Source organism: Portunus trituberculatus, chromosome 38 (genome assembly GCF_017591435.1).
Source record: "Portunus trituberculatus isolate SZX2019 chromosome 38, ASM1759143v1, whole genome shotgun sequence".
NCBI classification, from domain to species: Eukaryota; Metazoa; Arthropoda; class Malacostraca; order Decapoda; family Portunidae; genus Portunus; species Portunus trituberculatus.
Genome location: NC_059292.1, coordinates 740,664 through 760,306, shown reverse-complemented (window position 1 = coordinate 760,306; position 19,643 = coordinate 740,664). Strand labels below are relative to the sequence as shown.

Below are 19,643 nucleotides of genomic sequence, written 5' to 3'. Positions count from 1 at the left end.
CCACACCCCGCGTCTTTTGACTTTACTTGGCTAAATATTAACAAAGTCCCTGAGCTCCCATGAGTGTTGTGTGCAGCGGCAGTGTAGGGAACGTGTGTGTGTATGTGTGTGTTTCACTGTTTGATCTGCTGCAGTCTCTGACGAGACAGCCAGACGTTACCCTACGGAACGAGCTCAGAGCTCATTATTTCTGATCTTCGGATAGGCCTGAGACCAGGCACACACCACACACCGGGACAACAAGGTCACAACTCCTCGATTTACATCCCGTACCTACTCACTGCTAGGTGAACAGAGGCTACACGTGAAAGGAGACACACCCAAATATCTCCACCCGGCCGGGGAATCGAACCCCGGTCCTCTGGCTTGTAAAGCCAGCGCTCTAACCACTGAGCTACCGGGCGTGTGTGTGTGTGCGTGTGTTTCTGCATACAGTACAAGTATAGTTTGCGATAAGTTAAACAGGCATATACAGAGATGAGCAGACAGTTATGACGGAAAACAGTCCTTGGCAGTCTTTCTTAAGAGAGAGAAAAAAAAAAATACAAAAGGAAAAGAAGAGCCTTTGTTTTATCTTCCTGCTTGAGTAAGCTCTTTTGTGTCCGTAATCTAAGTTTGCTTAATGGTGGGAAAAAACAAAACACTCTCCTGCAACCTCATCCGTTAATGTGTTTAGTGTATTGTTGCAACGGACGGCTCGCTAAGGTTCTCTCTCACATGACCAGTAACTGTCATGTGCCTCACCTCTCTCATGCTGCTCACCAATTCTTTGTAAACTCGATGCCACAAATATGCTTAACCTTTGCCGGATCGTACAAGACAGTAAATCATATTTCTAAAGTATAAAATTTGATGTGCTCACCATTTTGATTCTACACTGAAAATTATTCGTAACTTTGCCTCATCAGCTAGTATAGAAAAACACATTCATATTTCGAACTTAAAATATCTTGTATGTTCGGCATTAAAGCTTAATGTTGTACATGTTCCACACTTTCATCACATCATATATTACCAAGAAACGAAAGGAAATATCATATTCATAAGATATCCCATATGGCAATGTTTTCAACTTTTTTCAACAGAGGAGAATGCATTCAAATAATTTTATTTGCAAATTTTAAAGCATTCTAATTTATTTGTGGACTAGTTTAAGTGTTACTTCATTCTCCTCGTGTGCCTATGAAAGCAAACACGCTATACAAGGAGAGAGAGCAGGGAAAGACAGATGGAAAAATACGTCTTCGGGGCGGAGTCTGTCCAGAAACAGGTCAAGCGAGGCTACATTGTACACCTAAAGCTGTGTGTGTGTGTGTGTGTGTGTGTGTGTGTGTGTGTGTGTGTGTGTGTGTGTGTGTGTGTGTGTGTGTGTGTGTGTGTGTGTGTGTGTGTGTGTGTGTGTGTATGTGTGTCTAGAAAACAAGAGGTAGTAAAATGCCAAGGATACACATAATAATTCTTTGCATTTATATCTGTATATCTACATATTTATTCAACTCAATCTGTTTAGGTATGGACACACAAACTGTATGATTGACTGGCTGACAAACGGATGATGGACAAACTGACTGATGCAGTGAGTAACTGACTGACTGACTGATAAACCGACAAGTGTGCAAGCACAAAAGACACACACACACACACACACACACACACACACACACACACACACACACACACACACACACACACACACACACACATATATATATATATATATATATATATATATATATATATATATATATATATATATATATATATATATATATATATATATATATATATATATATATATATATATATATATATATATATATATATATATATATATATATATATATATATATATATATATATATATATATATATATATATATACACACACACACACACACACACACACACACACACACACACACACACACACACACACACACACACACACACACACAGAGAGAGAGAGAGAGAGAGAGAGAGAGAGAGAGAGAGAGAGAGAGAGAGAGAGAGAGAGACGAGAATCATACAAATCTTTCATATCATTATCTTTCTAAACTTTCTTTCTCATGCAAATCCAAAGAAATGATTAACTTCTTCCTTCAGCGGTTCTTTTCATCAATGAAACATTAACCAACGTGTTTCAATAGTTTTGCTCTTCGTTCATTAGATTACTTGTCTCTTCATTTTCCTCCTGTTCCTCCCTTCTTTCTTCTCTTCTTTTCTTAGTTCCAATAATTTATTCTCCTCCTCTTCCTCTTCTTCTCACTCTTACTTCTATTTCTCCATCTCCTCCTCCTCCTCCTTCCTCCTCCTCCTCATCATCATCATCATTCTCATTTTTCCTCCTCTCTCTCTCTTCCTCTTTCTCCTCTCCTCCTTTTCCTACATTCTTCTCTTACTTTTCCTCATTCATCATGTTATTTTCATCATCCTTAATAAATCGCTACATTTTCCTCCACCACCACCACCAACACTACCACCACCACCACCATCACCATCATCATCATCACAACTGAAGCAGCATCTGTCTTCACTCTGTTGGCTGTTAAGTTCGTTGCATGACTAATCGATGGCAAGGAGCAATGCAGTAGTGGCGCGGAGCAGGGCTGTCCACCGCCGCCCTTGCCTTGGGAGGTGCTTGGGCTGCTGCGGTGGTCGGGCTGCCTGGAGTGGACCACCTGGCCGCCTGTGAACTGAACCGTGACACTGACACACTTGCACCTCTCATGGACGGAAAGTGGTTGTGAAGGCAGTGCGTGGGTGTGGAACTGGGGCATAAACAGGGGAGTGGTTTGATATAGTTTCTTCCTTTCGGTAAGCATCAAGGCCAAGGCATCGTTTTCGTTGCATTGTGGTTAGCATTAGAGTAGTTTATTAGTTCAGGAAGGCCATCCACTAGTGTTAATGATTCCCAGGTGCCATAGACCAAAGTTCTTCGTTAGGAGGCACCGTTCTTCCCCTCACAGACTAGAGAAACTGGACGTAAAAATATAATAAGTAGATAAACAAATGAATGAATAATAGATGAATAGATAGATAAATAAATAAATACAAAAAAATAGTTTAATAAAGAATTAAGTCAATGTTTTCATAATCAAGAGTTAAAATGTCATCTAGAGTTACTCATCCGCCAAAATTAAATATTCACTCATTCGAACACAATATTACAGTGCGTTTGAATACTGGATGGAGTGGTGAATGAGTCAAGGGTGTACACTGGTGTGCATCAGAGACGTGTGGATGTGGAGTGTGGGTGAGGCGTGCATGTGAATGAGGGCGTGGGCATGTGCTGTGGCCATGAGGTCTTCATGCGCCGCGGCACAATGCAAGCCTGAAGTACGTGGCTGTTTACTCAGGTTTCCTTTCCGCAGCAGAAGAAATACATGTTTTTTTTCTTTATCGTAAATTTACATGCACCTCGTCATTCCATTCCAGAAAAGCGTACAATCGTCATGGCGAATGCAAATCAAAGCACATCGAACAGCCACTAACTCAGAGAAATGGTGGCAGGTTAGCATGCGAGTTTGCAGCGCGGAGGTCACGTGACTGTGTAAAGAAAGGTGATCTGAGGTGACATGTAACGACCAGGCCAGACATCGAGGCCACGTGCATGTTGTGTTACGGTGTTGTTAATACAGAGAGAGAGAGAGAGAGAGAGAGAGAGAGAGAGTGTGTGTGTGTGTGTGTGTGTTTCACTGTTTGATCTGCTTCACTGTTTGATCTGCTTCACTGTTTGATCTGCTGCAGTCTCTGACGAGACAGCCAGACGTTACCCTACGGAACGAGCTCAGAGCTCATTATTTCCGATCTTCGGATAGGCCTGAGACCAGGCACACACCACACACCGGGACAACAAGGTCACAACTCCTCGATTTACATCCCGTACCTACTCACTGCTAGGTGAACAGGAGCTACACGTGAAAGGAGACACACCCAAATATCTCCACCTGGTCGGGGAATCGTGTGTGTGTGTGTGTGTGTGTGTGTGTGTGTGTGTGTGTGTGTGTGTGTGTGTGTGTGTGTGTATGTGCGTTGTAACGTTTCATTCTCTTTTCGTCACGGATCACCTTTTATACTTCGCCAATTTCCAAAGCATTTATGCAACTACTGGGTCGCTTACCGGTACAGGCGTCCTTGGCGTGGGCGCGGAGACGGCGTGGGTGACCCGGGAATCGCCCTACCCTCCAGCGGGCACGTGGACCCTCACGCCCTTAATTGGAGAGGCCATTGTGAAGCCAAGGTAACTCTAACTGAATGAAGCTATGCGACTTTCTCTCTCTCTCTCTCTCTCTCTCTCTCTCTCTCTCTCTCTCTCTCTCTCTCTCTCTCTCTCTCTTTATCTATTAATTTCACAGTCTTTATCCAATATTAGTTATCAAATAATTTACTATAATCGTAAACATAACTTTCATCTTCATTTATTTTATTATTTTTTTGTTTTCTATAATTTCTCTCTCTGTCCACTTTCATGCACACTACTTTGTTATTTTTTTCTCAATTCCTGTCACTGGATATTTCTCTTTAACTTCTCTACATTTTGGTTTCGATTCGGCAGATGGAAGGAAAGTATCTCAAATCACTAAAGTACTTTCCATTTTATTTATTTATTTATTATTTTTTTTTTTTAGATCTTTCTGTTAAGCTTTTCCAGTCAATCGCCACAAGATTCGCTGGAGACATTCCCAATACAATACACATCCATGCTTAATGTAGGTGTCTGTCTCAATATGCTTCCATGGTGCTCTCTGTGCGTCTCTGCGATGCTGGATGAAAAATAAATAAATAAGTAAATAAAAAAAAAAAAAATCATGGAGCCAGACTTCACTCCCTTGCCCTCATAATACTGAGAACCATTTCTTCTACTCTCGACCCAAAGATCTTGTTATTGTCTACAGAATCCAAGCACAAAGGTTTATATGCAGCGTTGTTTAGTCCATTATCTGAATTACTTAAGCAAACGGTTCAAACGCGAGTACCTTGTTGTGAGTCTATTCTTGTGGGCAGTTATGGTCCAAAGTTCTGTTTGTGGCTGATGACCTTGGAGACACTCTATTCGTATTCTCGTAATCATGCTTTTTGATGGTGAAGTGAGGACTGTGCTCTCTTTTTTTTTTATACCATGTGGGCTTTTCACGGGAATTTCTGGGCTAAAGGGGAGACTTTTTGGGGTACCTCCTATCTCAAAGCCCACCCGCTAGGAAACCGTTGCCCCGAGTGAGGAAGGCCAACCTACACTCGGACCGTGAACAGGATTCGAACCCGTACGCTTGAGAGAGAGAGAGAGAGAGAGAGAGAGAGAGAGAGAGAGAGATTACTTGCAGATTTTATGTTTATACTAATATATGAAAAAGAAATCTCTCTCTCTCTCTCTCTCTCTCTCTCTCTCTCTCTCTCTCTCTCTCTCTCTCTCTCTCTTATTTTATGCACATTTTCTTGTTCAAGTGTTGGTTAACAGCTTTACCAGCGAGACTGTAAAGACCCACCAGAACAACATACCAAGTGTGCTGCATCACCACGCGGGGCAACACAACCATACCTCACACACACACACACACACACACACACACACACACACACACACACACACACACACACACACACACACACACACACACACAAACACAGACACGTCATGGAGTAATAGGGATTGATGGTATGGAAGCAAGTGTCAGGAGAGGCAACGTCGCTCATTTCACTAAATGTTTCATAAATTCACTGAAAACGACTTCTTAACGCAAACTGACCAGCTCCCAGGGAAGGCGTTGCGGCGCGGGCTGAACGCGGAAAGGGGCAGGCCAGACATATGTGCAGCTGTGACCCTTGATCAATTACTTAGTTTATTAGAGTGTAGAAGCACGTCACAGCGCCGCCCCACGCACTCACCCTCGCACCAGAATCTATTCTCTTCCACCCACGTCATACCATGCATTAATTCGTCATGACCTTCACACTCAGATCCACGCCCATACCCACACCCACACACAGACACCTACAATTACACGCTGCGGCCGCACCCTCATTCACGCCCATCTTCATCCTACTGCCTTAATCTGGCGCCCCTCACCCACACCCCAATGAGGACCATACACCAGCCGTATCTGCGCCACTTGTGTTAAGTTATTTGTCGAGGGGCAAATATAGACGGTGCATGAGAGAGGAGCAGAGGGCAGCCACCGTCACCCATCGCCAGAGGAATATACCGCCTTGGCACCAACAACCTAACGTTTTTACACATACGCCTCTTCAGAAAACGTCTCTATTCCTGGACGATGTATGCTATTCGTAGTAAGTCAAAGTGAGAAAAATCATAAAGACTCCCCGCTCCTCCACCGCCAGCCAAGCACGAGCTGAAGGCCATAACAGCAAAGAAAAAACAATTTAGTCGAGCACGTCTTGTTATCACACACCAGCACAGTCAAGGAGGCGCTGATGCATCAAGGTCATCCTCGAAACTGTAGTCTTCCTCCCTCTTTTTTTCCCTCTTTTTTTTTTTTTTTCTTCCTTTCATCCAAGAGTTGTAACTGAGAATCGACCACAGTCTGAGGTGCCGTTCTGCCGCCCACACTGGTTGCGTTATGTACACACACACACACACACACACACACACACACACACACACACACACACACACACACACACACACACACACACACACACACACACACACACACACACACACACACACACACACACACACGCCCGGTAGCTCAGTGGCTGGCTTCACAAGCCAGAGGACCGGGGTTCGATTCCCCGGCCAGGTGGAGATATTTGGGTGTGTCTCCTTTCACGTGTAGGTGCTGTTCACCTAGCAGTGAGTAGGTACGGGATGTAAATCGAGGAGTTGTGACCTTGTCCCTGTGTGTGGTGTGTGCCTGGTCTCAGGCCTATCCGAAGATCGGAAATAATGAGCTCTGAGCTCGCTCCGTAGGGTAACGTCTGGCTGTCTCGTCAGAGACTGCAGCAGATCAAACAGTGAAACACACAAACAGAAACACAAACACAGACACAGATACACACAAACGAACAAACAAAAATCAAACATACATACACACACACATGAATCGCAATTAAAGTTAAAGAGAGTTTCGAATTACATGTTGTGGTTTCTTTGAAAGGTTATCGTGGGCACAGGGAGACAAATTCCACAAACTTAGGAAGACGTCTAACGAATGCCAACCTGGGGAGCACCTCGCAGCCTGCCCTGTCACGGGACGCCTCCATAAGCGGCGACCCAGTGTGTGAGAGGGGGCGCGCTGTCTTGTATTATTAGCTCCCCACCCCGCCCGCCGCCCCGCACAACCGCCCACTCCTCACCTCAGATGCGTCAAAGGTGCTGCCTGTCTTGCACGTGACAGTGACAGGTGGCGAGGCGGGAATCCATGTGCCGGGTCGCGATAGGTGGTGGAGAGGATTACCAAAGGGTACAAGGGGTGCGGAAACTAAAGAGATGTTAGCACACTTAACCTTCAATTTTGGATAGTCCTTTCAGGTGTTCTTTTGTGGTATCGGCACTTCGTGAAGCCTTTTTTTCCCTCCCTTTTCTTGTGCCTTTCTTACATAAAAAATCATGGTAGTGATGAAATGAAACAGGTGTAAATCACGTACTTCTTAAAAAATTACTCTTTTTTTTTCCCATCAGTATCTTGTATATTATGTAGCTGTCCTCTGTAACCTTGTAAAGAAAGAGGAGATACACGATGGAACCTTGAGTCTCGGGTCAAGTACTTGGTCTCTCAAAATCTGATGCAAGCTTTACGTACACTTGTCCGCATTCTTGTTGCCTACTAGTCAAGAGGTGTTGGCAACAGTGTCAGGGTGGTGCGCGTCAGTCAGTCGGCCGGTAGTGGCTGTGATGCGTCTAGCAGCCTCTTACTTACACTGTCTGCTTCCTTATATGTGTCATCAGAATCACTCATGTACACACAGGTCACCTACTTCTTTTTTTTTACGTAGCATATCAAACAAAGCCACATCTTTTTCCGAGGTCAGTACATGCAGGAGGGAAGCTCAACAAGTGACCCAGTTCATTAAGCATTTATCGGCAGAGGAAACTCGCCTGTTAATCTCCCCGCGGCCCCGCAAGGATCGACTCGTCCATCCACTTTGCCTCGCCTCCAGACAACAACAAACCGGTGAACTTGGCTGGGGCGCGAGTGCCTCACATGACGTCAATCTAAGGTTCAATGAATTGTGTTGTCTAAAGCAACATTCCTTCCATGAGAGTCAATTTTCCACTTCGTAAATTCTCACAGGAGTACCGCAATGTGTGCATACGAAGATAGACAGAATTATCACTTGTAAGCGTAAAATGTTCTTTTTCGCCAACTGCCCTTGAAAATGCCTTCCCATCGCCAGGCCGCCCAGGCCGCGCCTGTGGTTGGCGCAGCCTCACTTGACGAAAATACGAGCGGTTATCTGGCTAACACTGTCTCGGTTATGACCTTGTACTCGTATCTTGTGACTGTTAGTGTTCTCTCTCTCTCTCTCTCTCTCTCTCTCTCTCTCTCTCTCATCTATCCATCTATCTATTAATCAATTCTAATCCATTTATCTATCTATCTATTTACCTGTGTGTGTGTGTGTGTGTGTGTGTGTGTGGATGTGTGTGTGTGCATACACACACACACACACACACACACACACACACACACACACACACACACACACACACACACGTAAATAGATAGATAGATAAATGGATTAGAATTGATTAATAGATAGTGTTGTGGTCTCAGTCCTACCCGAAGATCGGTCTATGAGCTCTGAGCTCGCTCCGTAATGGGGAAGACTGGCTGGGTGACCAGTAGGCGACCGAGGTGAATTACACACACACACACACACACACACACACACACACACACACACACACACACACACACACACACAGGCGGGCGTGATAATTATACCACTAGGGAGGTAGGCTCATTATGGCACAAGGTCAAGCACAGGAAATGTCTAAGTGTTATCATTTTCTTTCGTCCATGTTCCTTCTCAGAATCAGGACAAAGAGACCAATGTAAGAACAGCTGACCAACACAAAAATAATAACCACACCATTTAATCAATTTTCGCAATTAGTTCGTGAACAATTACACACACACACACACACACACACACACACACACACACACACACACACACACACACACACACACACACACACACACACACAGTATTTATCTATTCATCCAACTATACTTAGCTACATGTCTACCTATCTAACTAGCTATCTATCTGCCTACCTATGCATGTAAGTATGTATGTATGCAAGTATGTATGTATGTATGTATGTATGTATGTATGTATGCATCCATCTACCTACCTCTCTACCTATCGATCTGTCTATCTATCTATCTATCAATCAATCAATCTATATCTATCTGCCTACCTACAAATTCTCAAGCAGTAATGTTTCCTCAATGACCACGTGAACAGTGACGGTAACACACACACACACACACACACACACACACACACACACACACACACACACACACACACACACAACGGCCCGTTAGCTCAGTGGTTAGAGCGCTGGCTTCACAAGCCAGATGACCGGGGTTCGATTCCCCGGCCGGGAGGAGATATTTGGGTGTGTCTCCTTTCACGTGTAGCCCCTGTTCACCTAGCAGTGATTAGGTACGGGATGTAAATCGAGGAGTTGTGACCTTGTTGTCCCGGTGTGTGGTGTGTGCCTGGTCTCAGACCTATCCGAAGATCGGAAATAATGAGCTCTGAGCTCGTTCCGTAGGGTAACGTCTGGCTGTCTCGTCAGAGACTGCAGCAGATCAAACAGTGAATTACACACACACACACACACACACACACACGGAAACAGACGCTGGATTCACAATCACTCGTCACTCGTCACTCATCACTGCGTCTTCGTCTCCACGCAGCCCAATTACCACCACGAGACGCACTGCTTCCCGACGCTTCTCAGATGACCAGCTGTCGCCTCTCCCACGCCCCTGACCTGGCCGTCCTGATCGCTCTAGCAGGACCCGGGTTGTCCCTCTGACCTATAGCCGAGGCGCCGACCACCGCTCACCGAACTTGTGTTGCTTGGCTCTGCTTTCTCTCAGGCCACCACCGGCAGATCAAGGGAACTGAACCCTGCTCTAATTACTCCAATTCGTGCCCCTGACATGATTTTTTTCTTCTTTCCTTCTTTCTTCCTCTCTCTCTCTCTCTCTCTCTCTCTCTCTCTCTCTCTCTCTCTCATCCTACACACCATAAGGGCCTCTTTCTTTCCCCGTTGGATGGCCAGCAAAGGAAGAGTTTCAGAGGCAGGCAGGGCCACATTAGATACATGTGCCCATGGTTCTCGTGTCTCAGTTTCCTCCTTAATCAATAGCATAAACGCCTGTAACATATCCAGTTTCACGCTACTATTTATTCTTTTTTATCTAAAGGTCACGTCTTGCATCACTGACGTTTTCAAGAGGCAATCAGTTAAGTCAAGTCTGTGGCGTCGTTTTTCCCCCACGGCTGAATAAGGTGGTAGAGGATGGGAGGTGCTAAATCGTAACTTTAAGAGCCGTTCTGCGTTTGAACTTTACGAAATGAAATTGTGTAGAATGTGTGTGTGTGTGGGGGTGGTCAGAGGAGGAGGAGGAGGGGGCCACGCACTTTGCTCCTCACTCTAAACAATTGCAGTAAGTGATCCTCAAGTGTGACATGACGTGCCTGCCCTTCCAGACAGCCTTCACTCACTTGACACTGGTGTGCTTGCTGATCCGCCACACACGAACGAAAATATGCATGATATGTGTCAATCTCGGTCGCTTCCTAGGAAACTGCTGATAAGGAAGTGTCACGCTGTGGTGAGATGTGGGGTAGGGATGACACCGAAAACTTTCCAACTTCAAGTTTTTTTTTTTCATCCACTTACAACTTTAACACTCTTACTTCTTGCCTTTCAAATACTTCCGTATGCTAGAATAAACAGAAATTAACCCATAAGTAGCTTTGTAACCTAGAAAGACAAAAATTAACCTTCTATTCTCTTTTTTTTTTTTCCTGCGTCCATGCAAGCAGTTTTTACAGCGCTTTGAATGCTAACGAAGGACAGCAGTAAAAAGGTTAAAGAGAGGACGACTGGTTGGGACTTGGGCAATACATAAACACTTCCATGTATCGCTCGTCGCTCATGGAGGGAAAGATAAATACTGTTAAAACGAAACTCGGGCAAGAGTCTGAGCTGAGCCGGGTAAACATGTCACACAGTCACTCTCGCCCTAAACTAGTCACGTGTAGCATCGCTAGGCCCTATATTATGAAACGCTTTTTGTTTTCTCATAAGGGTTACAAGAAGCATATTCCGAAATACCTCTGTTTGCATCTCCACTACTTTCAAAAAGCTTTAGTTGAAAGTGCACGGGTTTTCAAAGCTATTTTTAAGGTTTCAGTGGCATATTAACAAGATTTATTTATCATTCACAGGGGAAACAGTCTTGAAAACCCGGCTAATCATTTATGTAGCCTTGGGAAATGATCATGGTGAGAAGGCAAAGTGTTCCAAGATACGAGTCACAAGTCTTAATAAGTAACTTAGGTTTTTATTTGTTTTTCACTGACAGCGAGAAATTCTTATTAAACTAAAGCTAGAATCATGAAAACATTCTTGAAAACCCTAATAACTTCCACTAAAGCCTGTTTACAGATAAGACGCCCAAGTGTTTGAGAATGCGGCCTCAGCATCACCACTAAGCTTCCTCACAGCTTCACGAGGAGACAGAACAAACACATCTAAATACCTCGAGCCTTCTTTTCCTTCTTAGTTATTTTCATATCGTCTGGTGGTATGTCTCTTTAATGTTTTCCTATTTTTTCTTCGCTTCTGTAACTTTGTGTTGCAATAAGTAAGTGACGTAGTTTCCTTCATTCATCCCTCGTGATACATGCCTGACTCAAGTGGTGGTGGTGGTGGTAGTGGTGGGTGTCACCCTGCCCGACCACTGTTTGAACACAGATTGAAACACTGACGGCCATGTTCACTTTCATTTAAGTTAGATTTAATTGAATGAAGGGAAATATAGGAAAATGTTGACTGGAAGATTTATTTAAAGGATAGTTGAATTTCAAAAAAATGAATGAAAGTAGAATTAGACATAATTAGATATGTTACACTAAAACTATTCACTAATTGTGTTTATAGAACATCATAAAGCAAAATTAATATCTGGATGTTTCAGAATATCATTAGTGTTATTATTATTATTATTATTATTATTATTATTATTATTATTATCATTATAATTACTATTACTATCTTTAGCATTATTATTATTATCATCATTCTTCTTCTTCTTCTTCTTATTATTATTATTATTATTATTATTATTATTATTATTATAATTATTAGCATCATCATCATTATTCCTATTGTTGTTATTATTATTATTGTTATTATTATTATTATCATCATCATCACCATTTTATTATTATTATCATTATTATTATTATAATTATTGTTATTATTATTAATATTATCATTATTATCATTATTTTCATTATTATCATTATTATTATCATTATCATCATTATCAATACCGTTGCTGTTGTTATCATTTAAAAGTAGTAGTAGTAGTAGTAGTAGTAGTAGTAGTAATGATAATATTACTATCATCACCATCATCATCGTTATCATCATCATTTCTTAATTTAGCGATTTCTCTCTCTCTCTCTCTCTCTCTCTCTCTCTCTCTCTCTCTCTCTCTCTCTCTCTCTCTCTGAAGATTGAAATTCATGATAATTGTGTATATTTTTGTTTTGGTGTTGTCAATAAATGTCCATCTGTCTATCTATTTATTTATCTATCTATCGAGCTAGTTACCTAGTTCTATCTATATATCGATCTTTTTACTTATCTACCTATCTATCTGTTTATCTGTTTGCGTCCTCGCGGCACTGAGCAAAGCAGCGTGTCACACAGGGCGGGATGCATTGATGCTAATCCGGGGACCTCCAGCCGGCGACATCTGGCAGCTGAATCTCCGCCTCCACACTTGATTATCAAAACGGCGGGTACCTTCAGCCCTGATTACGAGCACTCATTGCATACATCATGTGTTGTGACAAGGCAGTTTCTCGGTCACCATTAGCATGTCGAGCCTTCCTTACATCCTTTGTCGGCATAATGAAGAAAACAAGACTGAAAACACAACACAAAGACGTTTCTTTCAACGGCTCTGTGCAAACTTTACTGAGGCTCTCAAGCAAACAACGACGCTGGAGCTCAGGTAATGAGGTTGGGCATTCGGCAATGCATGGACCAAGGAGGCCACCGTGACGTGACCAAATAGTGAAGCTGGACTGACGAGTGGTGGCCTACATGACCTTGGCAAGCACAGTAGCAGGAGCGGGACACGAAAGCTAAAACCCCGCTAGAGTACCGGTGCTGAGGTGCAGCCGAGGCCACGTCTGCCCAAAGGTGGAACTGAGGTAAGCATCCAGTCCACCTGCATCTCTCCACACCGGCCTTCGACAGGATGTGGTGATGTCATACCGTCTCTTTACGTACGCTTGGAAAGGAGTGGGATTTTACAGTTTACCGTTGTCTCTACTACAGCTACTGCGGTGGTCGACATATGAATAGATTTTTTTTTTTTCACCGTTTAAGCGCAACAAAAACAAAACAAAGCAAAACAAACTCCACTAAAGTGCTGGTCACCATGTATAGAGTCGACACTTTAACAATTATCTTGAAATCTCCCTCTTGAAAAACTTTAAGACAGAAAGGCGAAAATATAGAAGCAGGCGAGGAGTTCCAGAATCTACCAGAGAAAGGGATAAATGATTGAGAATACTGGTTAGCTCTTAAACTGGAGAGGTGAAGACTGAAGAGGGTCAGAGTACTGGTGAGAGAATGAAGAAAGTCTTGAGCAGGGGAGCCGCAAGAGGAGTCCTACTAAAGATAAGCTACGGAAACCGGTAAGATGAAGTGTTTTAACGTCCCGTGGTAGCAACACTTAACGCATCACTTTACAAACCTAAGGAAACATATACGACACCAAGCAGCACGTTGTCTTTTCTCCCCTTCGAAATCTGCTATTTTTGCGTGTAAAGACGAAACGTGGTTTTCAAATACATACATACAGTACATCCATTGACGGTATAGTAGAGACCTACTACTATATAAATAGTTTCGTTAATTTTCAGTCAAGCAGACGTTCAAACGGAAGATATGAATTTGATAATAGTGAATAAAAATCACTGATCTCAAACAGATGTGTCTAAAAATGTAGAAAGATTCATTGAAACTGCCAAGCACCACCTTACCCGCTCCGCAGCCCCGCCCGTACACTGCTGATCTACAGGTTAGAGGAAACACATATGCACCAACACCTGTGGATGCCAGATGGCCCCCCTCCAGACGTAGTTGGCTGGTGTCACTACGAGGCGCCACTACACCACCACTCCCACGGCCCCTCCCTCACATGGTGCTCTCCTCCTACACCTCAGCGCCCCGCGTCCCTCACACTCAAGCCCCTGGTCTCCTTCACCTCCCACGCCACGCCGCACCGCACACAGCTGGGCTACACTGCTCGGCGAATTGGCGTACCAGACCCTCACGCCCGAACACCTGCACTTTTTTTCGCTGATAATACACGTTTACTTCAGGTTTTGAACTGGTATTTGTGACTGTCTCTCTCTCTCTCTCTCTCTCTCTCTCTCTCTGCACACACACAAGGAGACCCACTACCCTGCAGATCAAAGACGATATAGGGGCCAAATTTGCGCAGCCAAGCCTTCCCCCGTCAACTCCCTCCAGCAGCCGAGTGATCCCAAGACACGATAACCTGGCAGTGTAGCTTGATGTAGTACATCTATTAATCTTTCCTCTGTTGTAGCTTCTCCTAACGATTAATGAAAATGGATCAAGTGTGAATTAAATGTATGTTACTGAAAGGCCCCGCATACACAAATAAAAGGAACTAACTAAATACATAAAAAGAACACACACAAAAAAAAGCAAATTTAATTCAAAGCTTTCAGTGGCTATGGTTTTTAGTTTGGCTAATTAACCTCTTCAGTACCAGGATGCGTTTTTCATATTCATTCTGGTTACTATTTGGCGATTTCATTCAGTTTCAGAAACATATGTTGGGATTAAAATAGTAAAGACTCTGGCCATTAATCTTCTGACCTCCATACACCTTCCCTAATGCAAATAAAATAGTCTAATCAACCAAAACTCAAAGTAAAAATGCGTCACAGTATTATAGGGATTAAAGTAACAGATGGCGTATACAGCACTATCATGAACAGTTTGATGGTTAAAGGGTTTCTATTTTGGAGTGACGGGAAGATAAGAGAAAATACACTGTTCACATCTTAACGCCTTCGAGTAGTGCACAGTAATCACCTTTAGAAAATACCTAATCCTTGCCACTTCCTGCAGTTTTACCTTCTTTATTCCAATCTCTTTGTATTTTCGGTTCATCACCCTGTAGAAAAAAAAATTAGTAATTGTCCCGTACATTTTCAGCGTCTCCTGTATGAAGTTCATATACGTCCACGAGTGTTTCTCCTTATAATACACGACGAGAAATTATTCGGTGCGGGAATTAGAAGTACAAAGTTAAATTTGATTCATATATATATATATATATATATATATATATATATATATATATATATATATATATATATATATATATATATATATAGTATATATATATATATATATATATAAACAAAAGGCTTTTCACTGTACTAATTTTGAACCAGACTAGATGTAAATGTATGGCAATAAAACAAAATTGAAAAAAAAAGGACGATGATTAGTGTATTTATAAAACCTGACACACACACACACACACACACACACACACACACACGCGCGCGCGCGCGAGAAACGCATGAAAAAGGTAAGACACGCCCGCATCTCGCCGCCGTGATACCCAAACCTGACAGGCGCGTCTATTATGCAATGAGGCTTGTTTGTTCAGGATATGGTGTCCCTAAACTTGGGGTTCGTCAGGAGGCAGTACTTCCATTTATGTTCTCTCTCTCTCTCTCTCTCTCTCTCTCTCTCTCTCTCTCTCTCTCTCTCTCTCTCTCTCTCTCTCTCCTCTTCATAAATTGTAAATTAGTAAAAGCAATTTATAAAATAAGGAATCAGTTTATCAGTGGTTTACAGTATACATGAAAAACATGAGAGAGAGAGAGAGAGAGAGAGAGAGAGAGAGAGAGAGAGAGAGAGAGAGAGAGAGAGAGAGAGAGAGAGAGAGAGAAAATATATAGCACTTACAAATCACCAAAGAAACTCGTTACCACTTGCGATATTTCCTTCACCACAAAGTTCCACCGGAAAAAAAAAAAAAAAACGATGAGTGAAACGTGTGGCGGCATCCCTGTGGGGCGGCGCGGCTCGTTTCCCTGGCTCAGGTGCACGCGGGGCAAGACATGAATTCCCCTTACCTCTGTCATATGAAGCGGCGGCGGAGACAGCCACGAGAGCCGCCAGGAAGAGGAGACTCGCTGTTCTCCTCATTACGGCGATGCCACCGGAGCGCAAGGGAGCGAACAAGATGTTCGGGTGGGCACGGAGAGATACGGCGCGGTCCTCCCGGCACGCAGGTTGCGGGTACAGTGGCTGGCGCGGGCCGGCAAGGGAAGTGGTGGGCCTGCCATGCCCCGGCCCACGCGCTCGCCCTCGACCTCCATACACTGTGACACGCTGCGTGGGCGAGCTTGAAGTTACTTTCTTAGGGATATTCGATACACCGTGACATGATGTCCCCTCGCCGCGCTGAGACGCAATCACGTCCGGTGTGGGCGGGTTCATAATGACAACAATGAGTAAATTTGTAAGAATGTTTCTTCTCATTAAGGAAAGATTTCTGCGGATAGTCCTTGACTCTTAGCACCCGATGACTTTAAGTTATTTGAATTACTTAAAAATGTATAAAAACCACAAATACATTACAACGAGCACTTTCTTCATGCATCATTGCCACTCCTGTCAAGTATCTAAGCTCAGGCAATGAGTGTCGGCAAGGATAAGCCACTTCACTTGAATACAAGCATCCTTCACTAACACTTTGAATTATTGTCTTATTTTCGACGAATTTTGCTCGGAATACATTTTTTTCTGGGTGACAGGGAGGGATCACTGCAACTTATTTCACAACTCGTATACAACGCAGTCCTGTCAGTGCGACATCTTAAAGCATAACAAATATTTCGTCACTGAATAAGTCCGCTGTTGAGGGAAAAAAAAAAAAAAAAAAAACTACTGAAATTTGTTCAAATAGATGTACCTTTTTTTTTTTTTTCATATCACTCAAGACAATTACTTTAACCCTTATGAGCCTTAAATGTACGGTATACAAAGTGACACGCATCACTCATTATACTTGACCTCATTCTAACTGGCAAGGTGAACCGCAAACTCGAGCAGTACGTCAGTCTCATCAAGCCTCTACGTCTCCAGATCATCACGCACAGTGCACAGTTCTGGTCAGAAGTCGGTGTGTTTCCCAGTTACTACCACAATGTCAAGTCTCTCCGTCATTCCCGAGTCCTCTCACCGGTTAAGAATCTATCCAACATTGTCAGCAGATTGGAGGAATTAAGACTGAAGAAAATAACAAATATATTGGACGTATATGCATGTTATTTCTGACCTTTTTAAAGACCACGGAGATGAAAAGTCGAGTTTTTCTCATGAGTGCCTGTCTTAATGATGATGCGGAACAGGTGTTAAACTATTACTAGAACCTTCAAAATATCCTTCAAAATTTAACTTCCTTTCTCTGTAGCTTATTGAATTAGGAGATAGGGAGTAGGGTCATGTCTTAACGTTCATCTCTGCCAAGTAATTCCTCTCCTTAGCCACACATTTTCATTGTACGAGTGGCAGGCAACCCTTCCCTTCCCGTCCGAGCATCGAGGGCGGCAGTCAGTAGTCATCGCCAATTCCTTCTCCATCTGGACCTCATATCTGACCTCATTCTTAAAAGTCTTGATAATATTGTTGTCCTCCCATCCTTCACTGAGTGTACGAGTGTATGTGTCCTTTGGCGCCGCACATTCACCACCTCTCTCTCTCTCTCTCTCTCTCTCTCTCTCTCTGTGTGTGTGTGTGTGTGTGTGTGTGTGTGTGTGTGTGTGTGTGTGTGTGTGGTGACAGGAGTGGTACAGTCTATTTCACGGTGCATCAAGACGATTACCGCGCTGTCTGAGGACGATACTACTCCTCTATTTCATCAAAAGTAACTACCTGGTAATTGTTGTACTTCCTTATCAGAGCCATCAGAGTAACTTGTCTTCCAGATAGATAAACAGCCTGCGCCTCTCTCCGGCACACAAAAAATTAGCAAGCTTGTTACACTGTTCAAACGAATAATAATTTTCTTCTGACTTCCGAATTTAGAACTGTGATTCTCAAAGGAACGAATTAAAATTTCAACCCTCATGCAAGATCCGCCTACGACGTGCATCTTAGCAGCTCCGCCTCCACCCGCCCACCCTGCCGGCTGTCAAAGTTATCTTATTGTATCTTATTCCGCAATCACTATTTCTTAGTCTGTTTACACTCATCACAGCTGTCGATCCGGGTTGCAATATTAAACGAGTCACTAACTGGAGTATATTTATTTTTCCATAACGTTTCGCAAGTTTCAATTCATTATCGTTGTCACGGCGTCGTATATCTGTGTCGAGGAACGCATGTGTGTGTGTGTGCTGTACCCCGATGGAAACCTTGGTCTGTCTCCTCCAGGCGTCACAGAATGCAAACAAATTTTCCTTGCGTTTACAGAGTCCAGAATTTTCTTTTCGGATATAATTCCCTTATGAACAATAAGATTTTTCTGATGTAACTATCTTTCCCTTTACCACAGCACTGATTCTCTCTCTCTCTCTCTCTCTCTCTCTCTCTCTCTCTCTCTCTGACAAACTGACAACCACCGCAGATTGCAGGATAAACAAACTCTAGTTTTTTATGTCTGTCCCATGTGAGCATTTAAATTTCTTGTTATTTTCGGGGCGGCCGGTGGCGGACCCCAGGACGTGCTGGGGCGCCTGATTGTTTACAGTGGCACCGTGAGAGCTTGTCACCCACCCACCGCGCTCCTCCTGACCGATAATATAATGGAAAATAAGTATTCGGAACGAAAGGTTAGTGATTGTAAGCGCCACTTTTAGAGTTCGAACACAAGACACCTAGACTTCTGCCTGATGCTAACTAGGTACCTTCTTCATTGGGGAGGAATCAAAGCTCGTGTTTACTTGTGTTTTGGCCTCTCAAAGATCACTTAGTTGATAACTCCGCTTCTTATAATGACTTATCTTGCTGATAATACAGGACCCTTGCTAAATTTTCATTACAATTACGAAACACTCCTGAAGACGCCACCACCCTCCTCTATAGCTTGTTGAAAGCAGCAGAGGATAGGCGCCGAAATGTCTGGGGATAGAACCTACTAAATCCTTTTATCCCATGGGTAACTCTCAGCACAAAAAAATAAAAGAAGAAGAAGAAGAAGGCATATTTCAGTGACAAACTTCAGTAGCTTTTTCTAACCCTTGCCTCTCAATTCAGATACACCCCAAGATCCTGTACTAAATGTATACGGGATGACAGTATTATGACGCTACAAGGAGGTTCCCACACACACCCTCTTGCTTAC

The 19,643-nt window shown here is 43.2% G+C and overlaps 1 protein-coding gene and 1 non-coding gene across 5 annotated transcripts in view; both read right to left on the bottom strand.

The window, feature by feature from the left end:
- The window catches only part of LOC123515199 (cartilage oligomeric matrix protein-like), a 52,991-nt gene extending 36,181 nt beyond the window's left edge, over positions 1-16,810 (bottom strand). For 2 of the 4 annotated variants that reach the window (XM_045273721.1, XM_045273722.1), the window contains exons 1-2: positions 16,429-16,810; positions 4,121-4,210 (exon numbers count right to left, since the gene is read on the bottom strand). In XM_045273721.1, coding sequence (XP_045129656.1) covers positions 4,121-4,210; positions 16,429-16,795 — 457 coding nt within the window. In that variant the 5' untranslated portion in view covers positions 16,796-16,810. The remainder of the gene's footprint in view (positions 1-4,120; positions 4,211-16,428) is intronic. The other 2 variants (XM_045273723.1, XM_045273724.1) reach the window with 1 other exon arrangement.
- Positions 331-404, bottom strand: Trnav-uac. Its single transcript has one exon. It is a non-coding gene; the product is annotated as a tRNA-Val (tRNA).
- Positions 16,811-19,643: the final 2,833 nt, after the last annotated feature.